Source organism: Choristoneura fumiferana, chromosome 22 (assembly GCF_025370935.1).
Source record: "Choristoneura fumiferana chromosome 22, NRCan_CFum_1, whole genome shotgun sequence".
NCBI lineage: Eukaryota > Metazoa > Arthropoda > Insecta > Lepidoptera > Tortricidae > Choristoneura > Choristoneura fumiferana.
This window is the reverse complement of record NC_133493.1, coordinates 5,697,325-5,722,216: the sequence shown is the minus strand read 5'-3', so window position 1 is coordinate 5,722,216 and position 24,892 is coordinate 5,697,325. Positions and strand designations below refer to the sequence as shown.

At 36.9% G+C, this 24,892-nt stretch overlaps 1 protein-coding gene across 5 annotated transcripts in view; it reads left to right on the top strand.

The window, feature by feature from the left end:
• Window positions 1-24,892, top strand: part of Myb (proto-oncogene like protein Myb) — a 55,631-nt gene that overhangs the window by 18,930 nt on the left and 11,809 nt on the right. For 3 of the 5 annotated variants that reach the window (XM_074105118.1, XM_074105114.1, XM_074105115.1), the window contains 10 exons: window positions 8,023-8,155; window positions 9,021-9,170; window positions 15,699-15,796; window positions 16,725-16,859; window positions 17,282-17,447; window positions 21,162-21,355; window positions 21,905-21,996; window positions 22,435-22,583; window positions 23,128-23,280; window positions 24,260-24,375. In XM_074105118.1, coding sequence (XP_073961219.1) covers window positions 8,023-8,155; window positions 9,021-9,170; window positions 15,699-15,796; window positions 16,725-16,859; window positions 17,282-17,447; window positions 21,162-21,355; window positions 21,905-21,996; window positions 22,435-22,583; window positions 23,128-23,280; window positions 24,260-24,375 — 1,386 coding nt within the window. Of the gene's footprint in view, window positions 1-4,830; window positions 5,122-8,022; window positions 8,156-9,020; window positions 9,171-15,698; window positions 15,797-16,724; window positions 16,860-17,281; window positions 17,448-21,161; window positions 21,356-21,904; window positions 21,997-22,434; window positions 22,584-23,127; window positions 23,281-24,259; window positions 24,376-24,892 lie in introns of those variants that run through there. The other 2 variants (XM_074105117.1, XM_074105116.1) reach the window with 2 other exon arrangements.

Sequence of the window (24,892 nt, the reverse complement as noted above, 5' to 3'; positions counted from 1 at the left end):
TTCCAAATAATAATAATGCAAGTTGCATCGTGTATAGACAAGTCTATCGCGATGCTAATCACTTCCAAAGGCAGCAGCTGTCCCTTCGTGCCTAACATGCACCCCACATAATACCCTCGGCAATGCCACACATAACATACCTACTATTAAAGTACGCCATTTGTTTCATCGGCTAACCTTTAATTGAATGTTAGGTAAGTCCAGATGTCGCTTATAAGTAAGCTTTTAATTCTTATCATTTTAGCGATAACTGAAGCTATTTAACAAACAGCCGCTAAATGTACGGTGCCAGTTTACTAACAAGCAAAAAATCCCATATGTCTCGAAAATATGTCATCTTTATTCTTTACGTTGCATCGCCCACATGGTTGTCTACATTGCTGCGATTATAAAAAAAATACTTTTATTACTCTGTACATATTTTGTATTTTCCCTTTTTTAATAAAATGATACTAAGTACCTTATTTCATTTAGAACTAGTCTAGCTCCTTTTTTAACGATGGAACCCTATTCTTGAGCTAATTATTTGCCTTGCCTAAATTGTCCAAATTGAAAAAGTTCATAATTCAAACCTCGTCGTTACCATGTAGTCCAAAAAATTACAATAAAAAAAAAATACAAAAAGGTAGTCTTGAATCATGTGCATTGTGGTGCAATTTAAGGGTTTGAAACAATCAAAAACAACTAATTCTTCTCAACTTCTTAGCAGAGGTTTTTCCGAACCGGTGGTAGATTTTTTTTTGACATTCATAAGTGCTTGTTATAGCCTAAATTGAATAAAGATATTTTGACTTTGACTTTGACTTTAAATTTGATGGGAAGTTCTATTCTGCCTCCTTATGATACACAATACGTATTTCGTATCTACTTTAATTATGGCCAGTTCATATTGCGGAGTACCAGCAGAAACTGCGGACGCCCGGGGCTCCGCGGAGCAAACTTTGATATTGGCTCTGGTCTAGCTTATTACAATAGATTAACTTTGTCTTAGTAAATTTTATCAAGATTTACTTCTATTTCAATCCCCATGGCAAACGTGAGGTAAAATCTGACTTTAGCGACTTACTACGCTGTCCCTCTTTTTATTATCATAATAGCTATTCTGATTATAAATTTTGCACATGACTAAATATTACAAACTTTTTTGTTTGCGTGAGAACTTGTCGGGCTTATTTCACTAGATTCACTTCGTCCCCTTCGGCCCTTGTCTATTCTATTACTCTATTCTATTTATCCCTTTTATCTCACGTCTATGCTAAGAAAGAACCTGTTTCTTTAGTTTACCCTCTATTTATTTTGAGCTTAGACAGAAGGGCTTTGGAATGTCTAGTCGCTCAAAAGACCAAACATTCTCTTCATCTATCTTCTTCATATCGTCACTACTTTAAAAAAAACTCGTACCTCAAAATAGATAATTCTTCTGAGTGGACTTTACGAGCATAATGTCAAGGTTCAATTTTATTGACATATTGATTTTAGATAGGAGATTTTTTCAAAGTAGTGATGATATATCAAATTGATGAGTCTTTCGTAACCTCGGTGTAAAATTATTAGTTAGACAATAGAAGCACGTAACTTTGAAAACTTTTTGCACCTATTTTCGGAAGTATTGTAGACTGATTCAAAAGAGAAGGGACGAAAAATTTGAATATTAAAGGGATGTACCACAATGACCCTAATTTTTTTTTTATGCCGACCGCATTGATATGCAGACTGTTTTATAACTCGTTTGAATTAAGTATACTTAGATACCTACTGACCTTGGTATACATATAATCTACCGTTTGATAAGGTATTGTTATAAATTATGCTCTCATTTGTGCTCGAATAACTATCTGTACTTAATCCTTTGAAATTTATGACAAAAAAATTGTATTTCGTTTTGTATTTCTAAGGATGAGAGTAATTACTTCTACTCGATCGATCAGATCAAATTACGCAGACCACTAAGAAAAGAACTTGATTAAAAAAGAAAATCCCAGGCCACATATTGTCCGTCCGGTGTCAAATGACACTGGGATGCGATGCCCTTTAACGACCCAAGACAATCTTTGCAACTTCAGTGCATTACAAAACTCGTAAAAGTCGAAGCCAGTAATGAAAATTTGATTTCCTTTGTTTTATCCTGACGCATAAAAATTAATTCGTCTAAGTGAAGTACAAGGTACGAAGCTGGCAACAAAGCATACGTTAAATGTAATTCGAACCGAGGTTGGTCTCAGTCTCAGTTGTTTTACTGTTCATTTGACGCCGTCCCAAGCCGTAGCCATTTGAATGGCATTTGGGATTCTATTGCATGTAACGCAAGTAACGAAATTCTAAGAAAGTCCCATGTATTCTACCACTTAAGCTTATTGTATCAGGTAAAGTCTTGTGGAAGTTTGTCTTAAATGTTGTGTACGAAGCAGTTGCTTATATTTTCAAAATCAAATAATGCTTAAAACATAAAGTTGTGATGTTTGAGTCTGAATGAAAATTAATGTGCCTGATTTAGACAAACGCGTTATGACATCACCATAATTAGTTTCAAAACAAACGTGGGTACATATGATTCTGTGACCCCATTCCTCTTTCTCGTCAACGCGGCGTTATCAAATGCTTCAGCCGCGTGAGTTGATAAAAGTCGATAAAATTGGCTCGCTCAATTCTAAAAAATAGCCTTGTGTTTATGGAAGAACTTTGGAGTAGCTAACAAGGAAAATAAAGGGGACACAAGACAGGAAGTACGCCCGATGCGTGAGTTAACACGCTGCTTCCTCGAGGAACCCCTTGTGGACATTCTGTGCTTTGTCTAAGGAAATTGTCATTTGCCCTGCTTTATCAAGGGTTATAATTAGGGACAGAACTGATTTATAAAAAGTGACGCAATGATTGAATTCAGACTACAACCAGAGTAGAGCTTTGAAATGGTGACTGTGTTGGTTGTTGATCGTCTTGTATCTCTGTATGAATTAAGAGTTCTGTGCTAGTTGCTTTCGTTTAGCTATCTGTTTTTTTTTATTATAAATGATTGCTTCTTTGTTGTGTCTCAAATTCGCGAATCGACTTGCAAAGGATTCCGATACTGAGGATTCTGATTTCATTCACTTCGGTTGCTAAATAACTCTATTCACTTGTAATCCGACTTCAATCAAAAGTCCCTTAAAGATGGCAGATTGCTAGAAGACAGGTGGAAATGAAACAGGTAAATGGCCGACTTCCTTCTTTTAATTAGATGCCATGTATATGGTTGCGCCAAGTTCAATAAAAAAGAGAAAATGCCTTAACCTTATAAGTAAAGTAAACCCTACTTGGAATAAACTGTGCGGAGTTTTGCGTTAAGTTATTATTAATTGAAACTACTGTAAGATTGATCTGTTCCTACCTTATCATTTTTCTATTCAAGGCAAGATGTTGACTAGGCTTTTTTTTAACCAAGTTCTTGTAGGTTCTCGGTAGTTAATTGTAACTTAATACTATGGGTTAAAAGACGTTCCAGTGCGTCTACTGTCTGTCACTCGGAATGCTAAGTAATAATAAGACATGAACTAAGTTATCGAAAAGTTAGGCTTATCACTAGATCCGCCGGTATATATATTTATCTGGCATTGCCCTAAATTAATTCGAATAGAATAATCTTATCATATGACAGGAAGTGGAAGCGATGTATAGTTGTATAGTGCAACAGTGCTTTGGAATTGGTTTGAATTGCATTTTACTTTATCTGCCACATGCTTTCCTTTATGCTGCTTTAGCTTCCTTCAATCATGTAGTTAGCTATTTTATACGTTGGCTTCATCGCTTAGTCTCATTAGTTTATAATATACTCAGCGGCACAAATTTTGGCCCACTCTACATACAAAATTACCTTATACTGCATCGAGGGCAAGATTTTTTGCCGCTCAGTATATTTTACTTCCATTAGCATATATAATAAGCGTTTGTCAGATATTATACTGCATATTTAAAATATATCTGTTCATGATAATATTTATCGTTGTTACCCAAATTATGTTGGTCACCCATCTTAGAATTTAACTTGGAAACATTTGCGTGTTTTTGTAAGGGACAGTTGACTTAAACTTTATGTATATCGTCGTACGTCTCCATGGTCCGCCAATATTTTGTAATTTTCCAATGCACGTTGAACGTTGTATTAAAACGCTAATATTAATTCCCAAGCTGATTCGCTGATTTTTTTAACCTACTTCAAAAAGGTGGAGGTTCTCAATTCGTCCCTTTGTTTTTTTTAACGTTAGCTAATCTCTTAAATACTTGCAGTGCATTTGGTCCCGTTATTTCGATCGAAAGTGGCAAAAAGTAATACCCGGTGCAGAATTAGCTTAGCATCCGTCATCGCCACATGCGAAACGTTTGGGGTCGGTGTTTCTAGAGATGGTTTTGCTTAACGTGTTATTATGTTATTGTACCGTGTGCGGTGCGTGAAACGTTTTTCGTAAACGCTTTATTAAGTTTTAAGTAACATCTGAATTGTTTTAATTGTTTTTTCTCTATTTCATTGTTTGGTTTTTGCTAGTTTACGTAAGTATAGTGCTATTATGTAAAGTTTTGTATAGTGCATTTTTTATATTTTTTACATTAATCGCTACATTAATTCCGATAGGGCTTAGAGCTGACCTATCCAATACACAACAATGAAATCGATTTTCTTTGTTCATTTTTCTATACCGACTTACACCTGCTCACCTTTGCCTGTGTTGCGTCACACATTCTCACAGGGTATGATTTTAGCTCCGTCCTATTCGCTCGCGTCTTTAGTTTCATCGCTATCCTTGTCTCTGCATCCCTTCCAGGGTTGTGCCTCCCTTCGCCCTTATTACGGCTTGCGTATGCGCCCCGTGTAGGTGTGTTAGTGAATATTACGAAGCCATTATGTGAGTGTGGGAACTTGGACGGCATATTTCCTTCTTTTTCATTGCGTCGGGAGTATTTAGTCGCGTGAGACGATCCAATTTGGACTCGTTTTGGCGGGAATGGTGCTTTGTTTATAGAAAATGTGTTCGTAAAGGATTTTTAGCGAAAATGTGCGTTTATTTAATACGAAGTGAATGATGGAGACGCGTCGGATTGTGTGTGGTCTTCGTGTTGCTTCATGGATCCATTCAACGTCATGTTATATGAGTAAGGTTATTTTCCTAAATCTACACTAATATTACACAGGAAAAGGTATAAATATTTTTGGTTCCAGTGAATTATAACAAAATTCTCGCGAGATAGACAAAATTGCTGGCAACAGCTGGTATTTAATTTTGGATGACCACACAAAGTGTCCTCGTGGGCCTTTGATTACCTACCTACTTTAGGCTTTAAGCTCGTCTGCTACTAATTCATTGTATTACATAGGTGTTATTAAGTCCTCTCATTCTGAGAGGAGGTCTGTGTCCTGCAGTGGGACGTATATAGGCCGAGATGATAATGATGTAGTTGTCAACAGTCTTCATTGACTCCAACCTTATTATTACAAAACATAACTCAATAAACAAGCAGTCTAAAAAAATGGTCGCCAATTTTAAACCTACGAAACAAGATCCAGCCCATCAGGTATTCACAACACTGAATGAGTATAAAAACACGTTTCGCTATCAGCTGACCGGCTGGTATGCATAAAATTACCACTCAGTTGTTTTAAATTACCTCATCGGCTGGAGCGATTTTTCGAATTATTATTTCATGTGCCTTCTGTCTGACTCAGGAGTAATAGTGTAGTTTCCTTCCATCACACGTTAACAACCGATTCCGGGTATTAAGAACCTTTCATTAATTCTAAAGACTGACCGTAAATTACCAATTCCAGATTACACACCTTATGCTTCTCTAATAAGGTTGACAATTGCTTTGTGGTCTTTCTGGCGACTATTTTTGTAAGCGAAACTCGTCTGTGAATCGAAGAATGAGGTGGCGCCAGTGAGTTTCTTTAGGATGCCATAATTCACATTATTTTGTTGTTCTCGTAATTAGTACTTTGGCTATAATGGACTATAGCTACGATACGTGTAAAAAAAAACAAATTGAAGCGCTGCGAGACTTGCTACAGTTATATCATATATCCCACTGATATGCTTCCCATGCTGTGTTAACCGCATTGTGCTGCTACAGTGAGATTCTCCTAGCTTTTACATTATTTTCTAACATTTCGGTGTAGATCTCTTTTGGTTAAATATTAAATGCTGGACCAACATCAGGACCAACATGCAACTGTATTTCTGTAATACGAGTTATACTGTAAAAATCAGAAAAAGTATCTAACCGTTTCCAGTCTTAGTTAGTTTCTTCACTAGTCTTTCGGAAACACTACCTATTATCTTGTTGCTGATCCTATAATGCTATAAACGTCGAGTCTGGAATTTGGAGCTGATCATAACTTAACCGCGCCCGGTTTTAGAATAAGACCCATGTCTTTCTGTATGTTTCCTAAAGAATTTCTAAGGGTCTTGACGTGAAAATGACCAGTAGCGTTCTCTTGCCATTTTCAAACTTCGAACTCCAGTACCGCGATATAAAAGTGGAAACAACCACAGATTTTTCACCAATCCTGAATAGACATCACGATCACATCACCGGGAAAATGATCATAATTAAATTATTGATCTGGTTAAAGCCCTCGTTTTCTCGGCGGATGCAGGCTGCTTCCAACCGAAGCAACTGTTGGTCTATGAGGTAGGCCTGTGTGCAACAGTGTACGTCCTACGGCTGATATGATAAAGAGGGCTTAGATTACGTAGCTAAAAATTAAAACATTCAACATAATGTAATTTTTTTGCTGTGTGACTTTGAGGGTGTTCCTGATTTTAATACTAAAGTAGCATATTTAGATTTATTGTTTGAACAGCTAATAAACGCAAACGCTTTTTGTTGTTGTTATGGGGCTGTAAAGAGATATTTTATATGCTGTATATAAATGTTATGTGTAAAAGGTTACGTCAGCGAGCGTGTAGACATTTATAACAGGCAGGATATAAACAGGATTTGGGTAGATAACTAAAGATACACGTGTTGCGATATTATATCTACGGCCGTACCCATAACTTGAATGTGCCTGGGAAGTTGACATTTTGTCATATGATCTTTTGTAATAAGTATAATATAACATAAGAACAAAAAGCTTATACTAAATCAGCGCCTATGTCCAGAGTGTTTTAAAGTGGGGTAGAAATAAAGCTTAAATTACTATCGCTAAAAGTATTGATTTTCTTCATCGTTATATATATAGGTCTACTACCCTGAAGTTGACTATCGTGAGCCTGGCATAAAACAAAATATCGATAAGATTATAGCGACATACATATTTATTATTTGATAGAAAGTTGTTTATAAATTTATAGACCACTTGGCTTGCTGTACAATCTTTTCACAATATATGCCATAGTAACTTTCTTGATGAAAAATAACAATGGGTTACTGACACGGTAGCTGTTGAGTTTATGGCGGTTTACCTATAGCTGCCAATATTTTATAATTTATCTACACTACATCGTAACCATCTAGACTTTGAACTTTTAACCTCATTTCGATGGCCGAATTGGAGGGATTAACTATTTTGTGTTCTCGTGTTTTTATTTTAAACATGTAAGCAGCATTTTACGCACACCTTACATTTAATGAACAGGTAAATAACTGCCACTACCATGTTCTAAACTTTCTCGATTTATTATGATCCGGAGGTCTTGATGACAACAGTTTTAACCTAAGCACCTATAATAGATAACCTCACTTTTTACACTAAACAGTATCTTTCTTATCTTTCGGTGATTGCTCTTTCCATCAGATTACCCCTATCATACAAAAAAAAATACTCCTCATCCTTCCCAAAATGTCAAAAACAACTGATATTGTTGGTTGGTGCTACTGGGTATCGTAGTATCTTGAAAACGCATATAGTTTACCTACTTATATCCCATCATAACAAAACACTTCACTTAGAATAATCAACTGAAAAGCCATTCTTTGTGGGAAAAATTGGAGTTTGTAACGCGGACGGAAATTAGTATCAAAATTCTTAAAACCAGCATTTGTTGTCGACAGACGGAGCGGCTATGACTCTGAGAGTAGCGAGTATTCAGAGGACTCGGCAGCGGCCTACGAGGATGTCACGACTACAACCAAAAGCACTGGGCCGCGGAAGAATATCAACAGGGGCAGGTGGACGAAGGATGAGGTACGTTTCTGAAAATGATTATTATTATTTGGCAGGTGGTAGGACCTTGTGCAAGGTCCGCCCGGATTGCTACCACCATCTTGCTCGCCAATCCTGCCGTGAAGCAGCAGTGCTTGCACTGTTGTGTTTCGGCGTGGAGAGTAAGCCGGTGAAATTACTGGCACTTGAGGTATCCCATCTTAGGCCTCTAGGTTGGCAACGCATTTGGAATACCCCTGGTGTTGCAGATGTTCATGGGCGGTGGTGATCTTTTACCATTAGGAGACCCACTTGCTCGTTTGCCATCCAGTCGAATAAAAAAAAACATTTTTTTTTATAAACTAGGACGCTTGTCCAGGGCAAGAAATGCCTGAATTCATACAGATTATTAGTTAATCAACCCTTATTAGCCATTTTCTGTTCTGATAATTTGAGTACCTAATTTCTTTGCTCTTTGCGGGTAAGCAAAGAAATTCTTTTAGTTCATATGGACCTCCGCAAAGTAACGCCTGATTCAATTTATTAACTGTTTCTGCAGGTCTTTGCTTCTCTTCGCCTCAATAGAAACGAACGGTTAAGAAGCAGTCATCTTCTATACCTGCCTATAAAAGAGTAACGTGACTTACTGTTTGACTGACTTCAGGCAATACACAGCTTAAACCACTGGAGGTACACCGTATAGCATGAGGGTGGAAAGAGATGGCAAATGCGATAGGGAGCGCCCGCTCGTTAGTTAATACAATACGGCATCAGTACTAGAAATTTTCTCCACAATCCACTATCTTTAAACACTTAATTCTTAAGAAACAAAACACGACTCGTGGGAGTCAAAAATTTACACTAACCAATTCAATTTCATCCCTCTCAAAAACACCTTTTCTTTCAGGACAAACGGCTCAAAATGTACGTGAAGATGTACAGCGAGAACTGGGAACTGATAGCGGCCCAGTTCTCGGACAGGTCCGATGTGCAGTGCCAACAGCGGTGGACGAAGGTCGTCAACCCCGAACTAGTCAAAGGGCCTTGGACCAAGGAGGTTGGTATCTTAATTAACTTGTTTATGGACCGATTGGCTTTAGGTTAGAACTTGAAGTGTGAGAAAAAAACGTCCGCGAGGCTAGCGATAGAGATGCCGTGCTACAGACTAATAAGGAGTAGAAAACGGATGAAGCAGAAACTAGTTTTTTCTACGCAATGTTTCTGAGAATTCAGGCACAACGTCAAAATTTCTGAGAGTTGAGAGTAAATTTGTACTGTACTCCATTTTTCTTGCAGTACTTGCATTACTTGCACGATATTTTCGAGTTTAATAATTTATGATTAAAAGGTAAAGTGAAAACAATTGTCAATGTCATACTGACCGATCTTTTTTACCTTGTAAACTTAGACTTTAAACCCAGCCTTTGTAAAAGTTATAAAGTAATTTTATTACATTCAATTAAGTAATAGGTATAGAACCGATCAATGCTGTTTTGTAAACATCATCAGTAAGTGAATTAAGATTTTATGAATGAAAGAGCATACATCGAACGCCAATCAGTCTATCGACTCATATTAGCCCGGTGATGTTTGCTTTTTACACTGCAAATTCAACCTAACACCAAACGCTTATAGACGAAGTTCACACACTCGAAACTCAATAGCACCGACATAAGCGGCCTGTGCAATATATGTCATACTCAGATATGCAACAATACGTGTTTTGACTCGCTCACTCGCATAGAATACCTGCATAATTAATACTCATTCATTGTTTTACTTAGAGAATTCACAGAGAGCAGAGACTGTTTCCTATGCAAATGGGGTCTTCCTCATTCCTTGCCTTTCGTTTGTTGAGTAAACTCGCTACATAGCTTAGTTGGTTTCCTGTTGGTTTTCTTTATGTTGACGATATGTTTGGTCAAGCATAAAAAGTGTTTAAAACGGGATTGGTTTGAAATGATTATTGATATTAATCTTTCTGATATCAACGACATATTTTTAGCGTACCCCTAAAGATCAGGCAAAACATGTTCTGCTAGTTCCTGAAATTAGGGTGCTAAAGTTAGTAAAAAGTTGTAAAGCGTTGCGTCATTAAAGAAACAGTTTTCCTTAAAAAAATATATCAATCAGGGCGGGACAAATTTTTGGAGAAAGATATTCGCGTTCATATATCTACTTCCTAGGCTTAAGCTTTGCTGTTTATGACTAATTATGACATTTCACTACTTTATTTGTAATCTCAACTTGGCACGTTTTTGTAAGGATTAGAATTTTATACAATTTCATGATTATCGAGATGAAATCATTCCATTCTCGGGATTTACTCACGCAATATATATTATTGTTTAAATTAATTCGACATTTCAGCCACAACTAGACTAAAATGTAGGGTAACAGTGTTACCGTTACAATTCGTTTGAGGATGGGTAGTAATTAGTGGAAAATCCTAAAGTTTAAACCATAATCGGAATATTCCATCACTTTACTACATCATAAAGAATGTTGTGACATAATAAATTCTTTATCCAAAGTATTCGAGTGACTTCCGAATATAAATTAATCCCTTACAGATGATAATAAAACCATTGTGAGCCCCGTCACGATGTGAATATAAATTTATACTATGAAGTAATAATGCTTTTGTAATTCGAAGAAGTAAACATGATTCAAAGACAGGGCTAAGAAAAGTGCCTCTATTTCATTTATACATGGCTAATTCTGGAGATTTAACCGTACCATCTCAGCTCATTATAATGTACGTAATGTGATTAGAATTCTTTTGTTTTTAGGGTTCCGTACGAGAAGAGTGTCAAACGGAACCCAATTACTGTCGCTACGCTCTCCGTCTGCCTGTCTGTCACAGGTCTGTATCTGACACAGAAAAACAAATTTGACGACTGTGTTTGGCTGAAAAACCTGTACCTGTGTGACTGATGGATAGACGGACGGACACTTCAGTGACAACAATAGGGTTCCGTTTGGACCCTTCGGGTGCGAAACACCAAAAAGATTAGTAGTAACCTTGTGATTACAACATAACTATCTGAGTTAGGTATATTGAGTGCTCATGCACTCGGTTCTGTCTCATATGAGAATGGTGTCGGAACAGGTTTACATACCATTTAGTATGGTTTAAAGCTTGTATGTGGTAATCGGTTTGTTTGATATACTTTCTTGACTGGAATTTCGGTTGTTACATCATAATTTACCGTTTACGGTACGTTTCAACGGAGCACACCTAAGCGTGAGTTGCATCAAGTTACCGATATTCGGTAAGTATAGTATAACGATAACGATAAACAAATCACTCGTCAAATCATCAATATTCGTCATTTTTAGGGTTCCGTAGCCAAATTGGCAGTAAGTATATCAAACTTACAAGGAAAACTATAACGGTTAAGTTTTATTGAGAATTATGAGTAGTTTAACAGTAAATCGCAGCCTAAGGTATAATATATACCTAAACTAGGAATATTCCGTATAAAATACGAAATCCTTAGAAAAATATTACTTAATTTTTTCGTAATGGCTACGGAACCCTATTTCGGGCGTGTCCCACACGCTCTTGGCCGGTTTTTTTTTCCTAAAAATACCTTGAGGTACGTTACACATGCTAGGTACTAGCACGAAAGCATGCTACTATAGAGCAAATGCTACCTCATAGCATGTGTATAAAGGGACGTGCTACTATTAAGCATGCTCTTTTAGTGGGGTACTGCATGTTTTATAAGCATGCTTATTAGCATGTGTAACAGTACTTTTACACCAATTTCATATTATACTTATTACAAACGTAACATTATGCCCTGAAATAATGATTTAGTATAATGATAATAATTTAGCGATTCATTTAAAAAGTCGGAAAAATAATATTTAAAAATCAAAATTAAACTAAAAGAATCACTGATATTTAACTAAACTTTTAAAACTTTAAAATATAAATTATATTACAAAATTAAAGTTAAAAAACATTTAAAATTAAAATTCAAAATTAAAGGGGAAAAAAGTGAAAATTTAAAATAATTAAAGTTAAAATGCCCCATCAGCAGACAGTTGGTTCCATCTGCACGCAAATACATTCAGGAGGTCATTGCTGGTATTTTGCAGTTGGTGCAATAAGGATAACGCTCTTAAACAAGCGATATTTTTTTTATTAGATAGATATTATTATTTATTTAATCTTATTATTAAGCTGTGACGGAACGAGATCGTCATTAATCGTCAGTAAACGAGATCGTCACGTATTTGGACCGTGACACTTGGTGACCTTGATTCGGTCATAATTTTTTTTGTGTCTGTCTTGTCAGTGACCACACGTGTTTGCTTGACGGATCGGCATATGTTTGCTTAAAACAAAAAGGCTTTTTATTTTTAATAAATTATTTAGTGGAGTGGGCCGGGTTTTGATGAAATGATGATTCATTTATGACAGGGGGTTGTGATCCTAGATCGGGCTCGTACCTGGTTCAACGAATATCGTTGGCAATACAGCGCGGTAATGCGGCGGGTACTTTCGGTACTTTTGGACCGGATGCCGGTCGGGTGGGGTTTTGACATTCGCAATAAAGGAAAGCGTTTTTAATGCAGCCAGTTGTGGGTAGGTGTGTATGTCTTTTCTTGTTTATAGTAGTAGTAGTACCTATTTGTAATTTGATTATTCCTTTATTTTTTGATTATTGTATTAAATGATTTTGACTTTATGACATTGAATATTAGTTGATGAATTCATTGTATGCAGATTCTATTCAGATTAGAGCTCTATCGGACTAATTAAGAAATATGGTGGAATGTAATGGAAGTTTACCAGTGAATTAGATTTTTCTCTCGTGTGTAGTGTAACATCCTACCAATAATATAAACGCGAAAATTTATGAGGATTGATGGATATATTTTTACAAGCTTTATTTACCTTGCACTGTTTCTTTGGACAAATCTTTCAAGTTCTTTTTGACCCACTTCCAGTCGTCGGATAAAATCGCATTGACTTGAAATTTGGTATAAGAAGGTACTTGCATAATACATATTATGTAAGTTGGATGATAATGCAAGAACTGTCGTAAAAATAAAACTCAGCAACTCAGTTTTTTAACAGAAACTTATTTTATTATAGTCTGGTTCCGCAATCCTGATTATTTCATGATGTAAACCAATTTGCTACGCGTAGATAATTCAACTGTTATTTCCGAAGACATTCTCGATGAAAACTAACCTCTAATAGAGAGCAAGTATAAAACTTTTTGCCCTTCAAATCGATTTCCAAATAATCGCTCCGTTTAAAGGTATAAACAATACGAGTAAATTACCATTGAGTTTTTGCATGTACCTTTTATTCTTTCACATTGATAGCGATCACGCGAAAAAATCTTAGACCTCTAGGTTGGCAACGCATCTGCAATCCCCCTGGTATTACAGTTTGTCTATGGGCGGTGGTGATCTCTTACCATCAGGAGACCCACTTGCTCGTTTGCCATCCAGTCGAATAAAAAAAAAGTACATCTGAATGTACTCAGATTTGTGGTAGTTGTGGTTTTATGATGAACTAGCCGTACCCGCGACTCCGCCCGCGCAGAATTCGTTTATATCGCTATCCCGCGGGAACTATGCAATTTTCCAGGATAAAACTACTTATCTTATGTCCTTCTCCGGAACTCAAATTATCTGAATGTCATCTAAATCGGTTCAGTGGTTTAGACATGATGGAATAACAAATAATATTAGTGGGACTACATTTTAACAGCGGCTTTTCACGCGTAAACATATATAATAAATTTTATTACGTATATAATAACGTTATAATAATTTTTGTTCGCATTTACGCGTAAACTAAGATCCGATAGTCCGGGATTAACAAGTTGAACATTTATTAAACAAATCACTGAATCGAAAAATTGTTTTAGCAACCCTCTAATGGTTGGAACCTATCCAACGATACCCCACACTATAGTGTTGGATGAGAAAAAAAAACACACCCCCACTTTACGTCTATGGAAGGTACCCTAAAAAAATTTTTTTTACTGTACCATTTTTCGGCATATATATATATATATATCCGTGCAAAATTACAGCTTTCTAGCGTTGATAGTCCCTGAGCAAAGCCGCGGACGGACAGACAGACATGGCGAAACTATAAGGGTTCCTTTTTTGCCATTTTGGCTCCGGAACCCTAAAAATCACATAGTATATTTCGTGTTGTATATAGGTATAACATCCGCGTCTAACTTCAAGTCCCTAATCCTAGCGGTTGTGTTTTTTTTTGTTTTCCTATTTCGTAGGAATATCGGGATAAAAGTAACCTATTTATATTTCACACGTCCAGGTATATTTATACTCGTATGTACATATAAAATTCATTCAGGCGTTTTGCGGTGACGGCGTAACAAACATAGACACACACATACTCACAAAGTATCGCATTTACATACATATAATAATAGTAGAATTAATAATATATGTTCATTAAGTATTGGTTTAGGGACATTTTATGTTTAATGGCCAAGTGCTATATTTTTCCTGTTACGACTTCATTGATAAAATTGTATTTATTCGTATCCAGAAATATTCATAACCATTATTATCATCTCCAGCCTATACACGTCCCACTGCTGGGAACAGTGGGAACCTCAGAATGAGAGTGCTAGAGTTTTTATGCGGGTTCAGTGCGAATTGGGAACTTTGCACATGCGATTGGATTGCTACCCAGGTTAAGCATTTCAGGTCAAGTAACCATTAAGCTTTTGAATTTAAAAGGCAAGTTGAGGCCCCAGATGATTGAACTTTTTATTTTAATTACGTGATGCCGTCTCCGTCTATTCGAACAAAACCGGCTGTCTTACTCCACGCCGAAACACAACACTGCACTGCTGCTTCACGGCAGGATTAGCGAGCAAGATGGTGGTAGCAATGCGGGCGGACCTTGCACAAGGTCCTACCACCTGCAAATATCTAGAGTATAGCGACTTAGAAGAGACGAAAGCGGAGCTAATATGTTTCACGAGCACGAGCTCCAAACGTACAGAAATTCATATTTTTTTCGATCGCCCACGCACCCGTTCACCTTGTGTAGTAACGAATTTTCGCACGCCACAAAACAGATGATTGCTCATTCTTTTTTTGTTTGTGCTATTGTATTGAGGATCCTTATGGGATGAACGGTCATATAGCATCGTTTTAATTGCCAAAAGCCTGACAAGTAGCGATCGATATTGTTTTTTGCTTGCCTTGTTATGACCCGAATGGATTAACGAAATTAAATGCAAAACCCGTATCACTTTTCCCTCTTAAGTGCCGCGGTGCCGCGCAGCTGGTTAAATTATTGAAAAGGTGACCTGTTTCTTTAGCGGTTTTATAAAACTACATAAATGTACACACATTCGATGCCGGCAGTCAAAGCTAACACATGTTCAGGTGCCGCTCTATCTTGAAAATTGAGCCATTAATCTTATCATAGCAAATTATTATTATCCAATGTCCAATTTACGGTCAATATCGTGTATTTCCAATTACATGTGTAAAATTATATTAAGAATTTCAGTTTAATCACTTTCCTTCTCCGTCTAATTGATATAATTTCATTTGATTACAGGAAGACGAGAAAGTTGTAGAATTAGTCGCCAAATATGGTCCCAAGAAGTGGACGGTTATCGCGCGGCATCTCAAGGGCAGAATAGGAAAACAATGCAGGTGAGTAAATCATAAAGCTATACGCCCCTAATAAAAATATATAAAACTGTACCTAACATAGTAAGTCGTCTATTTGGTCTTCATTGTGTACTTACCCTCCGCATCGTCTAATATTTTTTTTGTCCTTATGTTGTCATAAGTCTAATGATTGTTTGTTTTTTTTTTCTTTAAAGATTGAATATATCATGAAAAATATTTTACACGCGCTGCTTGGATTACGATAGATTTAGGGGCTGTTTCACCATCCATTGATTAGTGTTAACTGGCGGTTAGGTGTGATGCCGTCTCTATTTGTTTTGTTCGAATAGACGGAGACGGCATCACATTTAACCGTCGGTTAACGCTAATCAATGGATGGTGAAACAGCCCCTTATTGTATAATTTTCATAAAAGTTCGTGTTCCAGTATTTTTTAAATTTATTATTGTATTATTTTTAATTTTAGAACTGTCATCCTATTTTTTTATAAAATGTAATTCAATCGCAATTAATTAAATTACTAACATTATCATTATCAGACTGTAACTAACATGAACTTAACCAGTAGATAGCTAGGCTGCACTACCGGCCTTTCCCCCGTTTGCCAAAGGGGGACGCCCCTCTACGCCGTGAGGGCCGGCGATTGGCGTGAAGTTGCGCAGGATCGGGTTAAGTGGCAAGCTCTCGTTTCGGAGGCCAAGACTCATTTTGGGTCACTGAGCCAAACTAGTTAGTTAGTTTAGTTAACTAACATCAAGTGTATGGGACTAGAGCCCGAAATAAACGTTAAATAATAATTACCACTAGGTAGGTGGTTAGGGTAAGGTATAATTATTAAGTTAACAAACTATACATTAGAATAAAAAACTATTCGACGATCCGATGCAGACCCGTGTTTGTCTTCACATTCAAAATATCGTATATTGATGTTATTCCTTTTTTATCTTCAGAGAGCGATGGCACAATCACCTAAACCCGTCTATAAAGAAGACAGCATGGACGGAGCACGAAGACCGCGTGATCTACCAGGCCCACAAGCAACTGGGCAACCAATGGGCCAAGATCGCCAAACTACTGCCGGGCAGGTGAGACGTTTGCATAACTCAATCAAAGAATATTACATATACTTTAAAGGTTTAGGTAATTAATTAACCCATAATTATATGCCCAGTGGGTCGTTTTTGTCTTTGTCTAAACTTAATAATAGCCGTAATAAAATTGCCATACCTTGCATACCTATTTTTCGGGTCAAAACAACATCAATTGATATCTTAAATATTAAAATTCCCCATTAAACTATCAAAACATTTACATTTCTGTATTGAAATACATCAAGGAGTTTGTATTACAATACTCGAAAGACTAGCGGGGGTGGGGGGTCTCTTAAGGTCACGGGGTGATCAAAATATTTACATGTTTTTTTTTTCGTTTAAATTTTACGCTCATAACATAGCCAGGTTTCAACGCTGGTTTGATGCAATAATGACCATGTTTTATTAATTTACAGAACGGACAATGCAATAAAGAACCACTGGAACTCAACAATGAGGCGGAAGTTCGAGCCTGATCTCCTGGACAGCTACGAAAGCCTGCGACGGAGAGGGCCAAGGGTAAAACGAGACACATTCAGTGACCAAAGTGATACACAGAGGGTGCAAGTTGCATTTAACGATGTTAGTCGCTTTTTATGTTTTTTGTTTCTTTATGAAACTTTGGCTTGTGACTTAATAGTTTAAAAAAAATGTACATTCGAGATAAATCTTCAGAATTACTTCTGAATGTAGGTATACAGAGGAACTTCTGATGAAATGTGCTATTTTTAAGAATACTCAAAACAATCAAATTGAGACTGAAGCCAAAGTTTCACATCTACTTTTTCCTGATGAAAATTGGATACTATAATAACATAAGTACTGATTACAGGCAAAAAAAATGAGTAAGATTTTTTTTTCATCTATTTTGATAGTCATAGACATAGTTTTTTAATTTGTAAATTCTTGAAGACCGAAGTATCTTATAAAGTTTTGAAATATTGTTTTAAAAGGTGATTTAAGATGATCCAACTTATCGAAGCATCCTTTTTTCATCTGCTTTTTTGATTTTATTTGTTTCCCGTTTATTCTGGACAGTCACAAACTGATGTTATCTGAAAGATTTTGTTCAAATAATTTACTAAATTCGATTTAATGTTTTTGCCTAGTTCAACAAAACGGCAATTGCCTAAGCAAAGATCCATTAAGAACTTCCGTATGTGACAAGTTGACCCTTACTTTTTCTCCTACATTGTATGGTGTTTTTTTAAAATGTTTACTGCTTACTTTATGTGCTTGGTTTCCTATTTATATATTGACATTGGACAAGATTGGTTCTTAATAGACGCACTACCCAGAATATTTTTGGTTACTACACGCGGAATGACAAATAACATTATCTGGGTCGGTTGTTCAGCTCCAGCTTAATTTTTGTTGTTTTCTAAAGTGTTCTTGTCTCAGTAGAGATCGAAGAACTAATATAATCCGAGTTGTAGGTATGTATCGGTTCTCTTTCTATCACTAACAAAGGTACTTTTTCATTTCACTCATTCTCACTGTATTCACTCGTTACTTCAGGATGTACATAAGATTCGTAAATCACAAATTATTTTGTGTTAAAAATGGTAATTGGTATCTCGATCCTGTTTTAATCACAAACTAATTTATAGTTCACGAATCTTTAATGCAGCCGTAATACTCTCGGTGCGCCCTTAATATTTTTAAAATAAAACCTATTCTCATCTCCCTTTCACCTTTTCATAAATTTCATCAAGATGTGTTAATACTTAGTGTGTTAATTTTTGCTTTGCCTTTAGTATTTATTTGAGCACTACGTAGCTAGTATAGTGTATTACATTGGTCACATAGTTATTTTTAAAATTTGTATGGTATTTTGAAGAAAATTTAAATGCCAAAACGCACAGTTAAACATTTCAAAATATGTATGTTATAATCTTGTACGATTGTTCGACATTTAATTACACAAGAAATTACAAGTAGCAAAATACAGGCTTGAGTATTGCCAAATTTAACTCCGGCTGAAACTTATCATCCAGCTTAGATAAGTCCCACAGCTCGTCTCAAAATGAGAGAGCTTGAGTTTTATTTCACACGCATTCCCAGTACGAATTGAATTGACAGCTTCACGCCGCACCAGTGAACTGCTTCAGATTTCGTCGCCATGTTTTCCTTCACCAAAATATTCTTGGTATAAACATAATTTCTCACATTAAGTTTGGGGTTCGAGCCCAAAATCCTCTGCTTCATAGTATAAGATGGAAAATGCCAATAGCCAACAAAAAATAAAAATCAGCAAAGAAGCTTGTATTTTGAATGAAATCGTCAAAACTTATTTTTATAATATGCATTGTACGTGTAGTGTGGTTTATATCAATCCAATTTATATAAAGTGTCAAACCGATTTTATCAAAATTCTTGTATAAACACCTACGAATAATAATTCTCTGGAAGCGTAACTAAAAAAAGCTATTATTTATTCTAGTTTTGTTAAAAATGTTATGCTGAATTTCAAACCAATAGCCAATTATTTATGTCAGCATACAGTTTGACCATTTTATGTTGTCATTTATCACCACCTGCTGTAATTGTAATTACAAAGATTATTTACTTTCATTGTTGTTTTTAAAACATTTAATAACAAAATAAACTCTTAAAAAAAAATATTAATTTTATTGTAATTCTGTATAATGCCATCCACGCATTGTAAGATCGCCCCTTGTTTGTCGCATGGGAGCGGCGCCGATTCTTACGCGGACCAATCGCGGGCCAGCGTTGTCTATGAGAGTGTGAGTGTTACGTTGTCATTGCTGATAGTTTGCGTAAATGCTACAAATGGAATCACAATCGAAGCGTTCATTGCTAGCAGTTACGTTTCTTGAGAATTATTATTCGTACATAAACACCCAGTGGATCGAATCAATAACACATTCATCTATAATTCGTTTGTGTTCGTGGAAGAGATCGCTCTTAAGCGATAAGGCCGCCTATTGCTTACCTTGTAATTTTTTCTCTGTGTATCTGTTTTCTGTATCGCTTACTATGTCTGGTGTACAATAAAGAGTCTTTGTATTGTATTGTATTGTAGACGTATAATCACTTTTTTCACCAAAATTAACTTGAATTCAATATTTAATTTTCATTTGAAAAACCTGACGTTATATCTTGAATAAAACATGGGTATAATCTGTAGTAACATAGACTACTACTAGCGTAGAGATGGTGGAAAATTTGACATTTTTAAAATCGATTAATAATCGATTTAATAAGAGTTTTTTCTTTACTTACGTTACAATCTAAAAATAGTTTCTGCTTTTATAATCAATATACTGACTGTGTATTCAAATACACAGTCTTTGTAATTAAATCAAGTATTGTAAATAATAAAATGGACAAAAATACTTTAATCTGTTCAATTAATAAATTAATCGATTAACTAAACAGATTATTTTGCACTAGGTTCTAGGTTTTCACATCACTAAATGTCTGTGGTCGGGTAAATGGCGTCTTTGTTTACAATTTTCATAAATTTGATTGATATAAATAAATATAAGTAACAAACGCAAGACAGGGACCTTGCTATAGTCATGAGCAAAATGTGTCACCAATAAGAAAACTTACGTCTTCGTTCACTGTAAAGTATATCTATCTCTTATTTAGTTTACTAGTTTACTAGCTCAATAGATCCATCTGCCAATCCTACTTCAGTTGATATAGATAGGCTTTAGGTTTACCTATCAGTCGTACGAGTCTCTCCCATGGAACTATTAAACCGATTGACGCAATTTATAAACTATGTCAATCATATCCTCGAATTAAATCAAAATAACCAAATGGTAAAATTAGTTCACAAACGAGGCGTAATGACTTTTTTCTATTTACAATAGAAGGCATTGCATCATTCTCGAAGTTAGTAAGTAAACTATAGCAAACCCGAACTGATCTACTGAAATACTTACCTATATAAATGAAAACTCGGCACCAAGCCTACATGCGTGTACACCTTCAACGCCGATGGCATACTACACTGCAGATCTTGCAACCGGACTTTCGAAACCACGTTTGGGTTTGCTAGTCAAGCTTGCGCCCACGCGAGACGCCTCAGGCTGAGGAGTCTTGCATGGACGCCTCAAGCTGAGAACCTTAGCCTAGACTCATCTTGACAGGGTGTTGCCGTCGACAAATACGTCTAGGTGTCCATCTATTCTATTCTATTCTATATGAATCTGAAGTGGACTAGTGATATACTTCATTTCAATCATTTACTCGTGAACTACTCATGTCTACTAACTTTTATCTCCATTAATCAATAAAAACCTACGTAATCTTTAATTCCAGGACTGGGACTCATTCAACGACTCCAGCCAAAGCAGCACAAGCCAGCCGGCATCCAAACAAGTGCTGCGCTTCAGGCAACTATTGAAAGACCAACTCAGCAACATTCAGCAACAAACCATGATTCTGACCAAGTCGCCCGAACGCAACAACTTGGTTGCCGCCGATACAGTGGAGATATGCGAATCGCCGTTTAAGTACGTACTTACTAATTTCAATTTTAATGTTTGTATGTGCGTGCGTTCCTGTCTTTGTTACTTCTTTACACTAAGGGGCTGTTTCATCATCCATTGACTAGTGTTAACTGACGGTTAAATGTGATGCCGTCTCTATTTGTTTTGTTCGAATAGACAGAGACGGCATCACGTTTAACCGTCAGTTAACACTAATCAATGGATGGTGAAACAGCCCCTAAGGCTCTTCCACCAGAGATGTACCTGGATGTGCTGCGAGGAATGAGTTTTTCATGAACCAATAGAAACACTTGATTTTCCTCGCCTCGCTCAGCTCAGTTATTTCCACTAGAGATGTGCTCTGCAAAACACATTCCTCGCGATAGATCCTCGCACGTCTTTGGTGTAAACACAGCCTTAACAGCTAGAAGAATTCGGATAACATTTGGCGTGTAAATATAGATAGTATAGTAGATAGTTCGACGTCTGGAATAGCACGTTGGATATTTTTTATCCCCAAATATCCACGGGATACATTTTAAAATCTAAATAGGTTATTTTCTATTATTTCAGATTCATCAACCTTGAGACGTTGCCGTCGAATTCTCCTATAAAGAATTACTTAGCCCATGCTTCGTCCAGGTCGGACAATAGAGACGACGTCGGTGAGTAGCTTATTTGTGATTTTATTTAACAAGCTCTATCCTACTTTGCTCGATCTCTCAACTTCGTCTGCTAAAATTTAAGTTTCTAGCTCCAATGGTTTAGGCTGTGCGTTGTCTGTCAGTCATTCAGTGACGTCACTGTTTTAGAGGCATAGATTTACATGACAACGATTTTCTAGTGAATATCCAAGCTGAAACCCAAATGGTGCCAGCGGGAGGAATCATTAATACAATACAATAATTGTATTCACTAGAAAATCGTTGTCATGTAAATCTATGCCTATACTATTGTATTGACAATAACCATTTATTGAACACATAGTAAGCAGTACAGAAAACAGGTATATAGAGATTGTCCCAGGCGGGTATTATTAAGGTAGGGAGGTAATGTTTTCCCCATTGATAACACTTTTTTATCCAAACGTTGTTTTATTACAGTGACATACGCAGTGCAGCCGGACTCCACGAAAGAGATAGTCGTCCCGTCAGTATACATGAGCCCAAAGAAATCTTCTGTCACTAGCAGCCCGCCACCCATCCTGAGGCGGAAGAATAAGAAAAATCACATGATCACACCTAACCATAATGTGAGTTTATGTATTGTATCGGACACTTTACTATTACTGTTTTTTTTACGTATCGATGGCGTTGGGGCCGAAAAGTTCTTTAATGGAAACCGAGGATCGGCAAGCGCAGCGTAGGACGTCCACTAACCAGATGGATGGATGACCTGGTTAGCCGAGGGTTCACGGTGGATGCGCTTCCAACCGAAGCAACTTGAGGTTTATGGGTGAGGCCTCCAACAGTCAGACCTATGGCTGATTTGATAATGATGATGATAAATACATTTAATTTTGTCTTTCATAAGCATTAACGTTAATTCGTGGTCCCACAGACAGGGCTAAGAAAAATAAGTAGACAAGACATAAACAAAGACATAACTTTATTCGACATCTAAAAGTACAATGACTCCTATAAAAAAACATTTGATGATGTCAAAAAGGAGCTTGACTCTTTTGTTTTTAGCGCGGTCGTTAGCTCTGCTAGCATGACATTTCTATTCCAGCCATTATTAGTTCTGTGGCTGACGATGAGTTGTTTTGCTACAAGTTACTAATGTTTATGTTCCAGTCATGGTCGGACACCATAAGCAAGGCAATGGAGACGACAGGCGCGACCCCGATCAAGGCGCTCCCGTTCAGTCCGTCACAGTTCCTCAACTCGCCGGCCGCGCTCTCCTTCCCTCCGTTCGATGCCACGCCGCTCTCGCATCAGCTGCATAAGGTACGAACCAGTGGCGTGGAATTAACATTTTCGTTAGGGAGAGTCAGGGAAGCATGCGTTAATGTGTTTGGAAAGGAAAGAGAAGGATTGACAAACACGCATAATTTTAGGGGAGTTTGCGTTTTAATTTAAAAAACCTTTGCCGGGATAATTTGAACAAATTTTAATTTAATTATGTACATACCTACGATAAATTACACAATAATAATTAATAATTAGGCTCAGAGTTGCTCAGCAGCTATGCTTGGGGTTTCTCTACGGGATCGAATCAGAAATGAGGAGATACGTAGAAGAACAAGGGTCACCGACATAGCCAAGCGAATTAGCTCGTTGAAGTGGCAATGGGCGGGCCATATAAACACGGAGAACAGATGGCCGTTGGGGCCGAAAAGTTCTCGAGTGGAGGCCGCGGATTGGCTAGCGCAGCGCAGGACGTCCACCAACGAGATGGACGGATGACCTGGTTAAAGCCGCGGGTTCACGGTGGATGTAAGCCGCTTCCAACCGAAGCGACTGGAGGTCTATGGGGGAGGCCTATGTCCAATATATGATGATAAAATGATGTATAATTTAAATTTAACCATAAAGTGTTATTTTCACACCTCTCCTTCAGAAAAGTAACTTTTCCTCCCTGACGAGAGGGAGCAAAGTGCAACTTTTCTGTTCATGGCTTTTCTAAGTGTTTTATTGCCAATGCCATTTTTTGAAGTTGATAATTGTAAAGCCACGCCATTTTCTATGCTGGTTGTTCTTTAATATTATTTAGATTTTTTTTTTAAGTTTTTTAATGCTCGGTGTGAAAAGTTGTATGAGCCACTCGGGAGCAAAATTTTTTTCATCTTGGGCGTTAGCACTTGAATCCCTCATTACGCCCAGGATTATACAATAGAATCCTTCGCTACATTCTGGATTCAATTTGCGCCCTCGCCGTAAATACACCATTTTGCTCCCTTGTGACACAAATAACTATTGTTTACAGGATTGGGGCCCGCTGGCGAGCCCTTTACTCCACACGCCGACGCCAGCTCTAGCGTCGTGCAGTCCGAACCTGACGCCCATAAACAGCCACAGCAAACCTAGCAACAATACACCCAAGTGAGTACGATACAATGAGTCTTCATTGAACTAAAATAATGGACTATATTGTAATAACATATTTACTTACATTGGTTTCAAGCAATAAATGAATTGGATTGAACACCAACACATAATGAGCGGTACAGAAAATACTGGTATATAGAGATTCGTTAGATTGATTACAGAGAGTAATCCAATAGCCAAAGTATTAACCTTTCGAACGCGGAATGTTAAAAAACTTGTGTTTTAGCTTCGTTTCAAATAATACGCAGATTATGACAAAAAAAATAGAAAAAGATAACCTCGAGTTTTGGACTGATCAGGTTTAATTGATTCTCCATTAAGGGCCTTTTGATAAGGAAATCAATGTCTGTTTTTGGTATCCATATAAAATTCCGTAAAACACCCAAAGTAGTCGAAATAAATGACCAAATAATTTTAATTTGAAACATGTACGTACTTATGAACCGAAAAGTGTAATGCTACTAGAAATTATCATTAAATCATAACCTAACCTAGCCAACAAAAAGTTGGA